General features: G+C 47.5%; 5 protein-coding genes across 5 annotated transcripts; 3 read left to right on the top strand and 2 right to left on the bottom strand.

The window, feature by feature from the left end:
* Positions 1–1,301: 1,301 nt before the first annotated feature.
* Positions 1,302–2,930, top strand: TRUGW13939_07731 (uncharacterized protein; the record flags this gene model as incomplete). Its single annotated transcript, XM_035490869.1, has 1 exon — positions 1,302–2,930. The coding sequence occupies one exon, from the start codon at positions 1,302–1,304 to the stop codon at positions 2,928–2,930; it is 1,629 nt and encodes a 542-aa protein (XP_035346762.1).
* A 259-nt stretch (positions 2,931–3,189) lies between these two features.
* On the bottom strand, positions 3,190–6,396 carry TRUGW13939_07730 (uncharacterized protein; the record flags this gene model as incomplete). The annotated part of the gene is made up of 4 exons (XM_035490868.1): positions 3,190–4,373; positions 4,436–6,106; positions 6,174–6,309; positions 6,370–6,396. 4 exons carry the CDS (start codon positions 6,394–6,396, stop codon positions 3,190–3,192), a joined length of 3,018 nt encoding a protein of 1,005 aa, XP_035346761.1.
* An 885-nt stretch (positions 6,397–7,281) lies between these two features.
* Positions 7,282–8,395, top strand: TRUGW13939_07729 (uncharacterized protein; the record flags this gene model as incomplete). Its single annotated transcript, XM_035490867.1, has 4 exons — positions 7,282–7,325; positions 7,393–7,624; positions 7,691–7,747; positions 7,826–8,395. 4 exons carry the CDS (start codon positions 7,282–7,284, stop codon positions 8,393–8,395), a joined length of 903 nt encoding a protein of 300 aa, XP_035346760.1.
* Positions 8,396–9,408: 1,013 nt separating this feature from the next.
* TRUGW13939_07728 (uncharacterized protein) lies at positions 9,409–11,148 on the top strand (the record flags this gene model as incomplete). The annotated part of the gene is made up of 4 exons (XM_035490866.1): positions 9,409–9,675; positions 9,729–9,788; positions 9,840–10,038; positions 10,097–11,148. The coding sequence occupies 4 exons, from the start codon at positions 9,409–9,411 to the stop codon at positions 11,146–11,148; spliced, it is 1,578 nt and encodes a 525-aa protein (XP_035346759.1).
* Positions 11,149–11,464: 316 nt separating this feature from the next.
* On the bottom strand, positions 11,465–13,283 carry TRUGW13939_07727 (uncharacterized protein; the record flags this gene model as incomplete). The annotated part of the gene is made up of 3 exons (XM_035490865.1): positions 11,465–12,702; positions 12,761–12,945; positions 13,006–13,283. The coding sequence occupies 3 exons, from the start codon at positions 13,281–13,283 to the stop codon at positions 11,465–11,467; spliced, it is 1,701 nt and encodes a 566-aa protein (XP_035346758.1).
* Positions 13,284–13,824: the final 541 nt, after the last annotated feature.

The raw sequence follows: 13,824 nt of genomic DNA, 5'->3' as shown, positions 1-13,824 counted from the left end.
GCAGCCACGGCCAAAATTACCATTCTGGGCCAGGTGAGGCTGCGCCAAGCCTGGAGATTGTGGATGAATTTAATGGAGAGGCAATTCAGCCTTGTCGCACAGTTGCTAGCAGTCGGGGGCTTGGGTTTCCTGTCAAGCCTTAGGACACCATTTTCTTCAACCAAAACAGGACCAATTACGACCGAGAATGCTTCCACCACATCCTGCACGCTTAAAGTCGGTGCCAGTACATCTGCATGATGCAGAAACGGCCGATTCCAGACGGATTCTAGATGCACCTGAACCCCAAAAAAATTGATGCAGAACGGTAGAGCTAAATATAGACCCGAAAGCCTCCCGGTTTCTGATTGGTGTACAGAAATTTTCAGACTGACTTGCTCGCCGAGTCTGAATAATGAATAATTGCATTGCCATCGAGAGATAGACCGGAAAGGACGGAAAGCCCGGCTCGAGTCATGATCTATGGGCAAACGCCTCATCTGGAGAACAAGAACAAGCTATTCATCGGCGTGGGTCGGGCCTAATATCGGGTACCACAACCGACCGAGGCTGATTCTACGGACTTTACCGAAAAGCATAGTGTAGCACCACAGTCTGATAATGCTCGGTCATAATTGATCAGAGAGGGCTATGACAGGGAATTGGTGACAGGCCACCGCGGAGAATATCGTTGCCCGGCTCACCGACATCTAGCTTGGTTTTTGTTCGCTTTAAGGGCGGATCTGAGGCATACGTACCACCACCGTCTATCGTTTGCACTAGCCAAGTAGTAAGTACTGGACTCGGCTGAACGGAGTTATAGCGCGGAGGTGTCTGTATGGCGAATCTAGCTAGTAAGTAACGGCGTGGGAATTGCCCTGCTAAGAAGGGCGATGTCACTGTGGGAAGAGAGTATCGTTGCGGTTGTATGTCACGATCAAAGTATTGAGGCAATGCTACCTGGCGATTATTGTGTACGATCTCTCAAAGACTACACATTGCACAGTCAGGATGTCACTGAGTCAGCGAAAATGATTCCGGTACGGTGAAGTTCGTCCGGTTGAGGATTAATGAGGCTCGAATATCGGAGACTGCACCGAGTGCCAAGCCATGACAAACTAGGTGCTGACCGCCTTTTGCTTGCCGCTTTTTCACTGGTCAGCCCAAGGTCACTTATTTTTCCTGACAAACGGCAAAAAAAAAAAAAAGTCCACATGAAACTAGTCGCCTAGACGCTCGTTCCGATGGACACATGAGTCTGCAAGACAATTGGATAGTCATTCGTTGTACCTCGAGCAAAATTCGAGGAATTCCTTGCAGCAATGTTTGCCGTCCCCGGCTGGTCGATCTCGACCTCTGATCTGAAATCGCAGCCAGAAGCATTGGCATCCAAAGAACAAGCTCCAGTACCTGACGCTGCAGACGCATCGAAGCAGAGCGAACAAACGGAGAAGCCGGGCAATTATAAGAAGAGAAAGAGAGAGCAAGCCAGGAACAATGGTGCCGTCACCAAATCCAATCTCGACGAGATGTTTCGTCGTCACATCGAGGGCCATACCAAACCTCAAGATGGCGGCAACAAGAAGAACAAAAAGAAGAATAACAAGGACAAAAATAACAAGGGGCAAAAGGATGGAGGTGCCGATGATGTGACGGATGTGGTCAAGAACAACCCTGACACCACCAGTGACGGTCCTGTCAAGGCTGAAGAAGAAAGCCGACCCGGCAAAAAACAAAAGAAGAACAAAGACAACAAGAAGAAACACGGAAAGGAAGATATCTCAGAACCTGTCCCAGCCGCTGATGCGTCCGAGACCCTTGCTCCTCCTCCGCCTCCGCCTCCAGCCCCAGCTGCCGGCGCAAAGCTCACTCCGTTGCAGCAAAAGATGCGCGATAAGCTCATGTCAGCTCGGTTCCGCCATCTGAACGAGACGCTCTATACGACACCTTCGAAACAAGCATTTGAAATGTTCACTGCGAACCCCGAGCTATTCGCCGAATACCATGCTGGATTCTCGAGACAAGTCAAGGAATCATGGCCCTCGAATCCCGTGGATGGCTATATCACGGCCATTCAAAAACGCGGTGCCGTGTCCCCCAACTCGAACAAAAAAGGTCCACACAAATCTGCCGGCGGACCGAATCAGCTCGTGGCTCTTCCGCGGAGACCAAGTGGAGCTTGTACCATTGCCGACATGGGCTGTGGTGACGCCCAGCTCGCTCGTGCCCTGACCCCATCTGCAAAGAAACTACATTTGAAACTCCTCAGTTACGACCTCCATGCTCCAGACCCACTGATCACCAAGGCCGACGTTGCCAACCTGCCCCTAGCAGATGGTACCGTTGACATTGCCGTTTTCTGTCTCAGCCTGATGGGCACAAACTGGGTTTCATTCGTCGAAGAAGCATATCGTGTTCTCCGCGGTGACGGCAAAGGCGAATGCTGGGTGAGCGAAGTCAAGAGCCGATTCGGCCGCGTAAACCGCAAAAAGGCCCAGATTGGACTGAAAAAGCCAGAGCTGAGCAACACGCAAAAGAAGAAAGGAAACAAGAAAAAGAAAGGCGGCAAAGGAGGAGACGATGACGACGAGGGCTTTGATGAAGAAGATGACATCTACGCTGAAGACGCCGCCAACAGCCAGAACCAGGCGAATGGCTCCTCGGATGAAACAGACACTTCTGCCTTTGTCGACATTTTCAGATCAAGAGGGTTTGTTCTCAAACAAGAATCTGTGGAGAAGTCGAACAAGATGTTCATCAAAATGGAGTTTGTCAAAGCTGGCGGTGCACCGACCAAGGGCAAATATGCCGGTATCGCGCCATCGGGAAAGCCGGCACCAGCACCGGCGCAGACGAAGAAGAGGTTTATTGATCATGATGTAGATGCCAAGGGGTTGACGGCTGAAGAGGAGGCAAAGGTTTTGAAGCCGTGTGTTTATAAAATTAGGTAGATATCTTGCCAATTGTATCAATTGACATCAGGTATTTTGGATCATTTGCTTCATAGTAACTCAAATTCAATTACTTTAAATATTATTAAAAATAAAATATCAGTGCGTCAAATTGATGATCAATTGGACTTGTATACTATGTTAGTATCAATAGATCTATCAGTTTACTCGGTTGTCAGTTACCCTCAGCTGAGAACCACATTGTGGAATCGTACCTCGACACCCCTTAGTACAAAGTTCGACAATCCTAATTAGTTAGTTATGACTTGGATCTCTTTGGCATCCATCGCGACACCTGAGCGTCCACAAACCCCTTTTTCACATCCTTTTCGCCACTGGCAGATTCAGACGAGATATCCTTGTGACTTCCCTTCTGTTGAAGCTTTCGCGCCAACCTTTCGACTGCCCACTGCAGTTGTGATTCTGTAGCATAACTGATCGGGGATTTTTTGTCTTTCGCTTCGAGGGCCGGGTCAGCTCCTGCCGATAACAGAACATCGAGAAGTCGTTCGCGCGATACCTGGCCATCAAGTTCCGACGGCTGATTTTTTGCTTGCAGTCCCGCCACTGTCAAGAATACAAGCAAGGGCGTCTTACCATCCATGTCCTGCGCGTTCACATCGGCCTTGGATTCGATCAGTAGCTTTGTGATGGCCTCTGCATCAGTCGACGCCACTGCAACATGGAGTGGAGTCCGCCCAGCGCTGTCCTGACAGTTTGGATCTGCTCCGCCTTGTTTGAGGAGAATCTCGACAGTGCGCTCTGCGTCCTTCACTTTCGCCGCAATATGTAGCGCGCTCTGCGAGGTGTTGACTTCGTAATAAGTTTGCCACAAAGCCCGAGAAGCCTTCAGACTTGTCAATGCCCGAGCTGCGGAAACCGTACCAATGCTGGTCTTCTTGTTGGGATCTGCACCGCCCTTGAGCAGTGCCTCCACGACCTCCTCCAGTCCAGGAACAGCGACTGCTTTGTGAAGAGCGGTGATGCCAGAGCTGTTTGTGGCATTTGCATCGGCATGGAAGTCCAGCAACGCCTGCACTGTTGCAACCGAGTGACCGTCGACGGCATAGTGAAGGGGTGTATTTCCACCTTGTCTCGTTTGGGCTGTCGCTTTTGCACGACCATTAAGCAGTGTTTGAACCATCTGGGACCCAGCTTCGGACCGTTTGGAAGCAGCAAAATGTAGGGCCGTACGACCCGGATGTGGGTATCCCATGGTTTCAGCGTCCACGTACGCATTATTCTCGAGGAGCCACACTACCATCTCCGTCGCCTCTGAGTCCGCAGCAAGGTGTATGGCGCTCCAGCCAGACATGTCCGGCGCACGCACATCGACAGGGAGAGATCCAATAGATTTCCAGGTTGTTGCCCGGTCGGCCAGCCAAGGAAGATTGAGTCGTGCTGCCACAAAGAGCAAACTAGTGCTGCTGGAGAACCCCGAATCTGATAATTTGATGAAGGGAAGGTCAACACGTGAAGCTCGAGAGATCGACTGCAGAACTTACATTTTCCGGATGTCCATCGCTTCAAGAGATCGTACGAGCGGACCCAGCTCAACAACGCTGCCGAGTCGGCGCTGAAGAATTCTTTCATACCCTTGACGTCTGTTTCTTCTCGGATTTGACTCTCTCGAAGATGATGACCCAAAAACTCGACCCCGTACTGTAAGAAGGGATAGCCTTCAAGGTATTGCTTTCTTACCTCCGTAAGCTGCGTCTCATCTATCATACCGTCGCTGTTCACGGGGGGCTTGGGCACTTCACGTTTATGGATGTTGTCAATCTGGAGATACGTCAAGCAAGCAGCCGCCATTTGTCGATGTGCATCCGACGTGGACATTCCGTATCCTCGGTATTCTTTCTCCCCCTCGTCATTGAAGACCTCAGACAAGAAGTCCTTCGCCGATTGGTGACTCAAGTGAACTGTGCCGTCGTGGACAAGGAGTAGTGCACTCCAGTTGGTTTCAATGCTGCGCTGCAATGCGCCAATGTCTTCATCTGTGCTCTCACCACCAGTATATCCCTTCTCCTCTTTCAGAGTCAATACCGCATTCAATTCTCGCAGCGTCAGGGGCCGGCATGCAAAGTACACCCACATCAACAATGTACGTAATATGGTGGCAGAATCTCGCTGCTGTCGTTCCAGCATCGCTTTGTAGTACATCGCTACATCTGAAGGGATGCTGTGTAGTCTCTCTTTGACTTTCGTCTCGGTCCAGACACCGTCCCAAGTGCTCAAGTCCTCCAAGACCAGTGAAAGCCACATGAACATGCCTCTAGAGCTTTCTTTCAACAAGTCTATAGTGGAGTTGAGAACGGCATCAGAGAACTCGCGATACTCCTGGATAGCTTTGATCTTCTTTTCCGTGACCTCCTCGATATCACGTTTGTTGTCCTTCGGCATGTCGATGCTGTACTGGGGAAGCATTTTGTCGCGGGCAATCTTACTCCCTCGATCAGAGATGATGCAGCGCAGGCTAAAATTTGCTCCCTGCGAAGTGGCTTTTATGTTGACTCTTGTAGAAAGGTCACTGATTAGACGAATAACTGCCGGTAGATGAGGCCCGCACTGATCTAAGCCATCGATGATGAAGTAGAGAACCTCCACTTCCGGATCTAGCATTATCTCATCCAGAATCTTTTGCAAGACATCGAGAGAATGGAATTCATCTGGATCGGATCCTGCATTGTCAAGATCTTCGACGCTCTGCAAATGGTTCAGTGCATACTTTGCCAGATTCCGATTCTGCTGGATCATTTTGTAGAAGAGAGTCCTCAGAATCCATATCGGCTTCCGCCGTTTTTCATTCTTATCGTCGCAGAAACATACAGCCGCAATAGTCTTCCCCGGTATACCCAGCTCCACAGGCGGTGCCCTCTCGACTGGAGATGATCCAGACGGTGTCTTTACGCGCATCCACTTCTCCAGTTCCTTGGCGATGAAATTTAGCAAGACGCTTTTCCCACTTCCAGGAGTCCCCTGGATGTATAGCGGCGTGTGTATTGAAGTATCCGTCGCAATCCAGGCGCGAAAGGCGTCGTGCTTAAAGATCCATTCGCACGTTCCTGGCTCGGCTCGGCTGATGTCGCATCTGTCTTTGCCATCGCCGGCAATAAGGGCATCGAGGAGCTTATCTTCAACACTCTTCCTCTCACCTGAGAAGGATTTGATCGAGTCTGTTAGCCACCAGTTGCTCAATTTTCGTAGAAAGAGGAAAAAAAAGATATGTCTCGTCTCACACACCCATATATACGGAGGCCCCTGCAGCAATGTTAATGCCTTGGATAGAATCGCTGTAGAAGGAAGCCTCCATGTTGCCATAGTTTTGACCCATCTGGAGTCCCTTGTTCTCGGACTTGGAGAAGTCCGCAGAAGGCGCCTTCTTGAGTCAGTGGATCCATAACGTTTCTGTTTAGTATTTGAATCATTTCTTACTGACATCTTGCTTAGATCCTGGTAATCTCATTGTGATAAGTGGATTTCACAATTGTAGATGATCGATTACGATTCGTGTATAGTGAAAGTTTGAATTAACTGAAAACTGTCATAAAGCTAATCAATTCCTTTCGTAATTATTGACGTCTTCTGAGGGACTGACGACTGGAAGGAATATCCATCTTGCAACAACAAAAAAACGAAGCAACCGCTAGGCGTGTAATGATATTCGCTGGGCTGTATCCTCAGTTCAATCTGTGTGGGACTCGTCCCCTCTGGGACTACCTCCACAGTTCAGCTTGCGAAGGCGACGCCTCATATGAGGTGTAAATCAAGCGTCGTCCAATCAGACGTGGTATGATCGCTTGGGTTCTTCCAGCCGAGGGTTGTCTGGAAGGTTATTTTGATTCTGTCTAAACTATAATCGCCTTCACAGTACATAGGCTCAACCCGAGTCTTCGTCCGACAAACGCTCAGTTGCACCCTCTCACATCCCGTTGCATTATGCAGGCTCTTCTCATCGAAAATCTACTGGATGCATTTGAGGGACTCGGATTAAGACGACGTTCTTCCATTTCTCGGGAATCCTGCATCAGTGTGTAGTACAGGGCCATCATTCATCAGATGAACCTTGGAATAATATGGTTAGCTAACGAGGTGGCTTTGATGGGAGGAGGACAATGATTTGAATTCAATAGCCTTCCCGGATTGAAGATAGGTGCAACGTTTTGATCTATTTTTTTAGTGCAGATCCTAGACAGTGCATTCAGTCAGCCCACCCTCGGAAAATATTGACAATTAGGGTTTAGGTGCTTTAAACGTCTTACAGTATGAATTCGCCGTGTATTTACCCAACAAGAATCTCAGGCCTCAAATTCAAACATAACATCCAAAGACTTCTCTCCATTACTTCAAAATGTCCATCAATATCGTCAAGGACTCTGCAGACGCCAGACTAGAGTATGATTGTCTACTGTCTTCTACAGAGCATAAAATCCCAGCATTGACTAATAGTCGAGCAATACAGTCTCGTCTTTGTCCCCGGCTTGAAGGTTGACCAAGGAAACTGGACATCCGCTGAGAACTCTATCTTTTGGCCAGAAAAGCTTCTCCCTGCACAGATTCCCAAGGCTCGCATCCTGGCCTTTGAATATGACGATGATCCAACAATCGATGCTTTTTGGAACAAGCGCGACTTTATTTCTAGGAACTCAGATGACCTGGTGAATTCGCTTTTGGATGAGCGACGTGCCGAAAAGGTTAGCATGGCCAATGACAATATATACCTTTGTTTAACATATTGACCTTGGGGTGTCTAAACATAGGCAGAGCGACCCGTGATCTTTGTCGCACACTGTCTTGGAGGCTTGGTCGTTGAAAATGTATATTATACCCTGACTAAACGTCCATATTTGGGAGCACAAGCTGATTCAGAGCCACACCTTGACGTGTTTTCTTAGGCTCTTATGAGAGCGAGCAAGAACGAGAAGAAGAGACAGCTCGTCACTTGTGCCGCGGGTCTTTTGCTGCTTGGAACACCACATTACCAGCCTGGAACATTATCTGAAGCGAAGAAATATTTCCAACTGGCTCAGGAGGATGTTCCAAGCGATTCTGAGCTACAATCTCTATCGAAGCATGTTTTGGCAATTCCCCAAGCATTTGCCGAATTCATACAAGCAAACCCCATCAATGTGGAGAGCTTTTATGAGGGATCTCCTGTGGCTATCAATAACCAGGAGATTGAGATTGTGGAAGAATCCGTGGCCAAGTTTCCTGGCGATTCTCCCGATCCTACCATGCTTAAAGGCAACCACCACCAGATGAGCCGGTTTGAGAGCGAGAAGGATAAGGATTTCAAGAATGTGTCCAGGGTTCTTGTGGACTGGGTAGGGGATCTCCCCGAACCTGAGGAAAAAGGAACCACAAACAATATCTCCAATGCATCTTTTGCTGGATCAACCAACTACGGTTACCAGCTTGGACAGAACACGGGTAACCAGACTGGATTTACGTTTGGTGGGAGATAAAATGGAATTTGAATTGGATGGCCTTAAGCATGTTATTTAGCTCTAGGGTGCTTGTATTGTCGGTTTCGATTCAGTCTCTCTCATGTTTATGTCGAGATTGCTCGAGATTGCTTCAACTATCGTTTCGATCTCTCCTTTTTATCGCCTCCAAATGCTTAATACCGATCAATGCACTAGTATCCTCCAAGTCAATAAATGGTATAGCCAGAAATCATACAAGGGTTCACAAAAAAACATGAATACACTTCGCTGAAAATTTCTCGGCCTCAAAAACGAGCACAATGACAGCCGTGTAACATCAAGTATATGCCGTGTCCAGTCACAGAGCAGAAGGGGTCGCGGAAGTGCCGGCAAGCAGCAAGATAACAAACATCCAGACACGAAAATACTATACATGTGTATTCCAAATCAGGCGACTTGCATGCTCCGGGGGACTTGCTGTGACTCTCCACTAAGCTCATGCATATCATGCGCGACCGTTACACACGCTCACATTGCTGGAGGGCTGTAGAGAATAGGGGTGTAAAAAACAAAATTCTTGGATGATCATGGGACAACGTGCGGTCTTAGAATGTACGTGGAAGTTTTTCATTGGATTTGATTTTGTGGCGCCGTGATGCAGACCGGGGAGAACTGAATCTAGGTCCAAAAAACTGGAAAATACAAGGGTGTTTTAGGTTGTGGACTACGGTGCGACTCTTTCAGCTACGCCACGGTTTGGTTTGACCGAGCTGTTGCCGGATGCAAGCCTGAAAGCCAAGTTACGGATCAAAGCTATGACCAAAGAGAGAATGAATAAATAAATAAATCCAAAAGTGCAAGTGTCATCTAATCAACCTATAGGGGACTATACATGTAGCACTTGGAAAACAGTACACTAACCCCGTACGAGGGTAGTTCTGGGAGAAAATTATTTTTCTTGCACCAAACTCCCAAACTGAGGTCAGTCGTTTTGGCCCGTTCTATATACCCACGACGTCTCTATCACAAATCGATATATACCTGTTGCAACCATGACTACTCCAGCGGCATCTGACCTAGCCCAGTTATGGCAGGCAGCGGTGCAAGACTACGAGAAGACGACGGGGAAAAGTCTTCGACTAGGGCAATTTAGGAGCATGGAAGAGGTGATTGGGGGCACCGAAGACCTTTCAAACAAATTCAAAGGCTTTCGTGATGACAAAAGCAAAGTCGCTAAAGTGCGGACTGCATTCAAAAACAATATGTGGTTGATCCAAACCATTGTCAACACCATACAGACTGTTGGAAATACGGCCTCGGTAAGCTTTCACCCCAAAAAACACAGATAGTCCTAATTGCCTTTGCTCTCCAGGCCTTTCCGCCGGCCATGCCAGCAAGCTTGATATTTTCAGCCTTCGGGCAGGTCATGCAGGTACGGATATACCGAAGAATACTTTGAAGTCTTTCTGCTGACGCATCTAAGTCATTCGCTGATGTCTCTGCCGATTACGACAAAATCATGGGATTTTTCGAATTCACCCATCGATTCCTCGACAGGATGTCTATCATTGACCAGAAAATGCCAAATCTGCCTCAGTTTCAACGGTGCGTTTCGCGTGTGTTCTCAAGCATTCTGAAGATTTGCGCAATTGCACAAAAGTATAGTTCAGAGAAACGAATGAGTAAGCTGCCCATGGTTGTGTGTCTTCGTGGCCTGGGCCATGGCTGATAATTGACTAGAGAAATGGTTTGATAGCTTGATGAACGGCACTGACAGGGAACTGGCCGGAGCTACCACGAATCTGGAGGAGGCCGTTAACGAGCTGAGCCAGGCTGTCGGTCTGGCCACTCTGAGGACTGTCCAGATCCTTAACGAGGTCATCCAAAGCATGAACGGCAGTGTCGAGTTTCTGGTCTCGAACGCGAATCTCATAGACGAGCGGACAAGATCTATTGAATCCAACACAAACACCATTATTGAACAGAACCAGGACCTTGCAACCAAGCAGGACCATATAAAAGAAATGCAACAAGCGACGTTGGAAAAAATGGCCGAACAATCTAAGGTGCTCAGCAGCGTCGTTGCATCTTTCGGATCTATCCAAATGGGCCAGAACTTTGGCAAAAGCTTTCAGAACAGCCTATTGAAGCTGGGTGTGGTCAGGCTCCGACTGACCCGTTGGAGTCAGTCGGTGGGATTGGGAAATCTGGACAATGTAAAATCCCTCGAAAATGTCAAGATTTCCGAGGAAGACATTCCAATGGTCAAAGAGCTTTTAGACAGGATTATAGAGAGCTTCGATGACGCCGAGAGGACTTCAAACCGGATTAAGAAGCGCAATCCTTCCGTCGGTGTGATGGATCCTACGAAGGAATTAGACGAAGATGCCGCATCACTTCATCAAAAAATGGATACGCTTGTCAAAGCAAGACAAGGCGAGGTGGAAGTCGAGGAGCAGACCGAACTGACCATATACGAAGAAAAGAACTTCACGCGGCTTATCGAGGATATCAGTGACTCGGTCAATGACTTGGTCAATCTCTTTCCCGCGGTCCAAGAAGCCCAGCAGAAGCTTTGCGATGAAGAAGTTTCGGAGATGAACAAGAACGAAACTTCCCTCTCGCTACTGAAAGATGCAGCTGGTGATCAAGACAATATGCTCAGTCAGACTGTTACAAAGGTTATCCAATCAACCACAAGCTACAATAACAGTGTTGTATTCCAAGGAACCAACTCAGGCTTTCAAATTGGGAACAATAAAGGCAAAATTAGCAATGTACGCTTTCACTAACGCAAAATGCCAAACACGGAGGACTGTCTGGATTGCGGGTATATCAACATTTGGCTAATTTGTATTCTCCGTCTTTCTTGATTATATCATTTTGACTGGTGGACATACATAGCTATTGCATTTAGTCTTCTCAAATATCGCAAGTAGGGACATGTTTATTGGTAATTTACGCAGTCTAAATTATAAAATGTGAAGCACTAAATATGGATTGCAATCGAATCTACCGGGCCGGATTTTTTTTCGTACAAAATCCTATTGCAAATAAACACAATAATTAAAATCTAATCCGAGGTAATGCAGACTTGGTCTGTGTTGATCAGCTTGTGGAACTGTCGTTTTTTTCCGTGTCTGCTTGCGAAAGCTTTTCCTTTTTGAGTCCATATTCGGTATCAAGCTGCTTTCTTAGGGGAACCTCGCGTTCGAGGAGAACGAGCAAACATGCCAACCCAGCAAAAATCGCGCCAATCCAAAATATGCGATCTAGCGCAGATATATACAGAGAGCGTATTTCTTCTTGGACGTTGAGAGGGAACTTCTGTACGAAAGCTGCCGATGCTTGCTGATAGGCACCGCCACCGCCGAGTAACTGGCGAGCAGTGCTATCTGATACTGTGTAAAGATTCTGATCGATGCGATTGTTGAAGATGACGCTGGGGATTGCAACACCCCATATGCATCCAAACGCACGAAAGAAGCCCCAGGTTGCAGTTGCAGTAGCCTGGTCTGCCTCAGAAGCCGGTGCCTGAAAGGCAGGCAGAAGGGTGTCGATGACAATACCGATACCCAGTGCTGTTATGATTTGGAAGACAGCCCATTCAGCAATGACAGTGTGTTTTCCTAGTATCGAAAATAGACCCATACCGAGGGTGGTCAATGCAAAGCCCAAGAAATGGATCAGTTTGAATTTTCCCCAGCGGCTTAGTGAAATGGCTGCGATCATGGCGCCAGGAACACCGGCCACGGCCTGTGGGAGCAAAGAATATCCTGCACGCATGGAGGAATACAGTGAAACAGCCTGGAAGTACACAGGAAGGTAATACAAGTACCAAAAGTAAACAACGGAATTGAGAAAGGTATTGATGAGGACAATGATGGATGTGCGATGCATCAAAAGCCGGACGGGCATCACTGGTTCCGGAATAATACCACTGGCCTCGATGGCTATAAAGAGCACAAGAATTAGCAACCCTAAAAGCAACGGGACTAGGGTATGCCAAGATGACCATGGATAGATCGTCCCAGCGTAGGTAAGTGAGTAGAGAATGGCTACAGTGCCAGCCATGAGAATCCCGTTTCCAGCAAAATCAATTCGTTTGATTTTGCTGAAGAAAGATCTATCATCTCGATACTCAGTGTGTAGGAATAGAAACATGATAAGAAGGCAAAGTCCACCAATGGGAAGGTTAATATAGAAGACCCAGCGCCATGTGGTCGACTGTGCGATGGCACCTCCAATGAAGGGACCCAGAGCTGCACCGATGCCAAAGATAGAGAGAATGACAGCCATGTATTGACCTCGTTTTCGTAAGGGGCACAAGTCCGATATGATTATATCTGCATGGCGAAGCAAGAACGTTAGCTGTTGTCTTTTCAGGGTACTAGATTTACTTACTAGATGTGATAACTATGCCACCAGACCCTGCACCCTGGATCGCGCGACCTGCGATTAGCATACCGCCGTTCGTCGCGCCACCACATATACCACTGCCCAATGTAAAGAGAGCGATTATTGGAAGGAAGACCCATCTGCGCCCGAAAATGTTGCATAGTTGTCCAAACAAGGGGGTTAATGCCGTACTTAGTAGTATCATTAGCCAGTGTCATTACCAGGAAACCGGGGAGGGAACCAAGACTCACCTGGAAACAAAAAAGGCGTTCGTGACCCAAATAAAATTTTCCTCGAGGTCGAGGTCTTGAAGAATATGCGGTGCTGCGGTTGTTAAGACCGTGTGCTCTAGCGATGCTAGGAGTGATGAGGTGGCAAGCCCAACGATGATAGCCCAGAAGCGAAAGCCACGCTCAAAGTCTTCTGACGCTTTTGGAGACTCAATCGACGAAGAGGCTTGGATCGTATCTTGATCCCTTCTAAAATTAGAGCCGTAAGAAACGGCGAGTGACTTTTCTTTAGCTGCCATGTCAACTCAAGCGACGAGTCGGAGATACTAGTTAGGGCTAGAGGGATAATAATATTTTCTTGGTCAAGAGTTAGTACCCTGTGAAGCTGATTTTCGTTGTGAAACGAAAATGGGAAAGAAAGAAAGAGGAAAAGACGCGGTCATGGTTTAAATATTCCAAATTCTTCGAAGCTCTGAAATAAACAAGCAACAAGACTACCTAATACGGTAACAGGACGCCGAATGAGTCGGAGAGACATTTCCTAATTAGGGTTAGTGGGGATGGTATATGCCGACTGCAAACTTTCACAGTAGTAAAAAAAAGAGGTGACAGATTATAGCCACACGTTTACAGATCTCTTCCTATGTCTCAGGTTTACGTCAAGTTCTAGCTCTTCGTGGTATGTTGCCAATCCTTGGAAAGTCGATTTCTTAATAGATGATTTTGTGCAAAACTTTGAATTGAAGGCCATGAAGAATGTTTATAGATATTGCTGGCATCACTTGTATTATTGAAATGCCCCAGTTACTTTCTTTCGGGACTCGAGGCATGGCCATTGAC

Source organism: Talaromyces rugulosus, chromosome IV, assembly GCF_013368755.1.
Source record: "Talaromyces rugulosus chromosome IV, complete sequence".
Classification (NCBI taxonomy): domain Eukaryota; kingdom Fungi; phylum Ascomycota; class Eurotiomycetes; order Eurotiales; family Trichocomaceae; genus Talaromyces; species Talaromyces rugulosus.
This window is presented reverse-complemented; position numbering and strand designations above follow the sequence as displayed.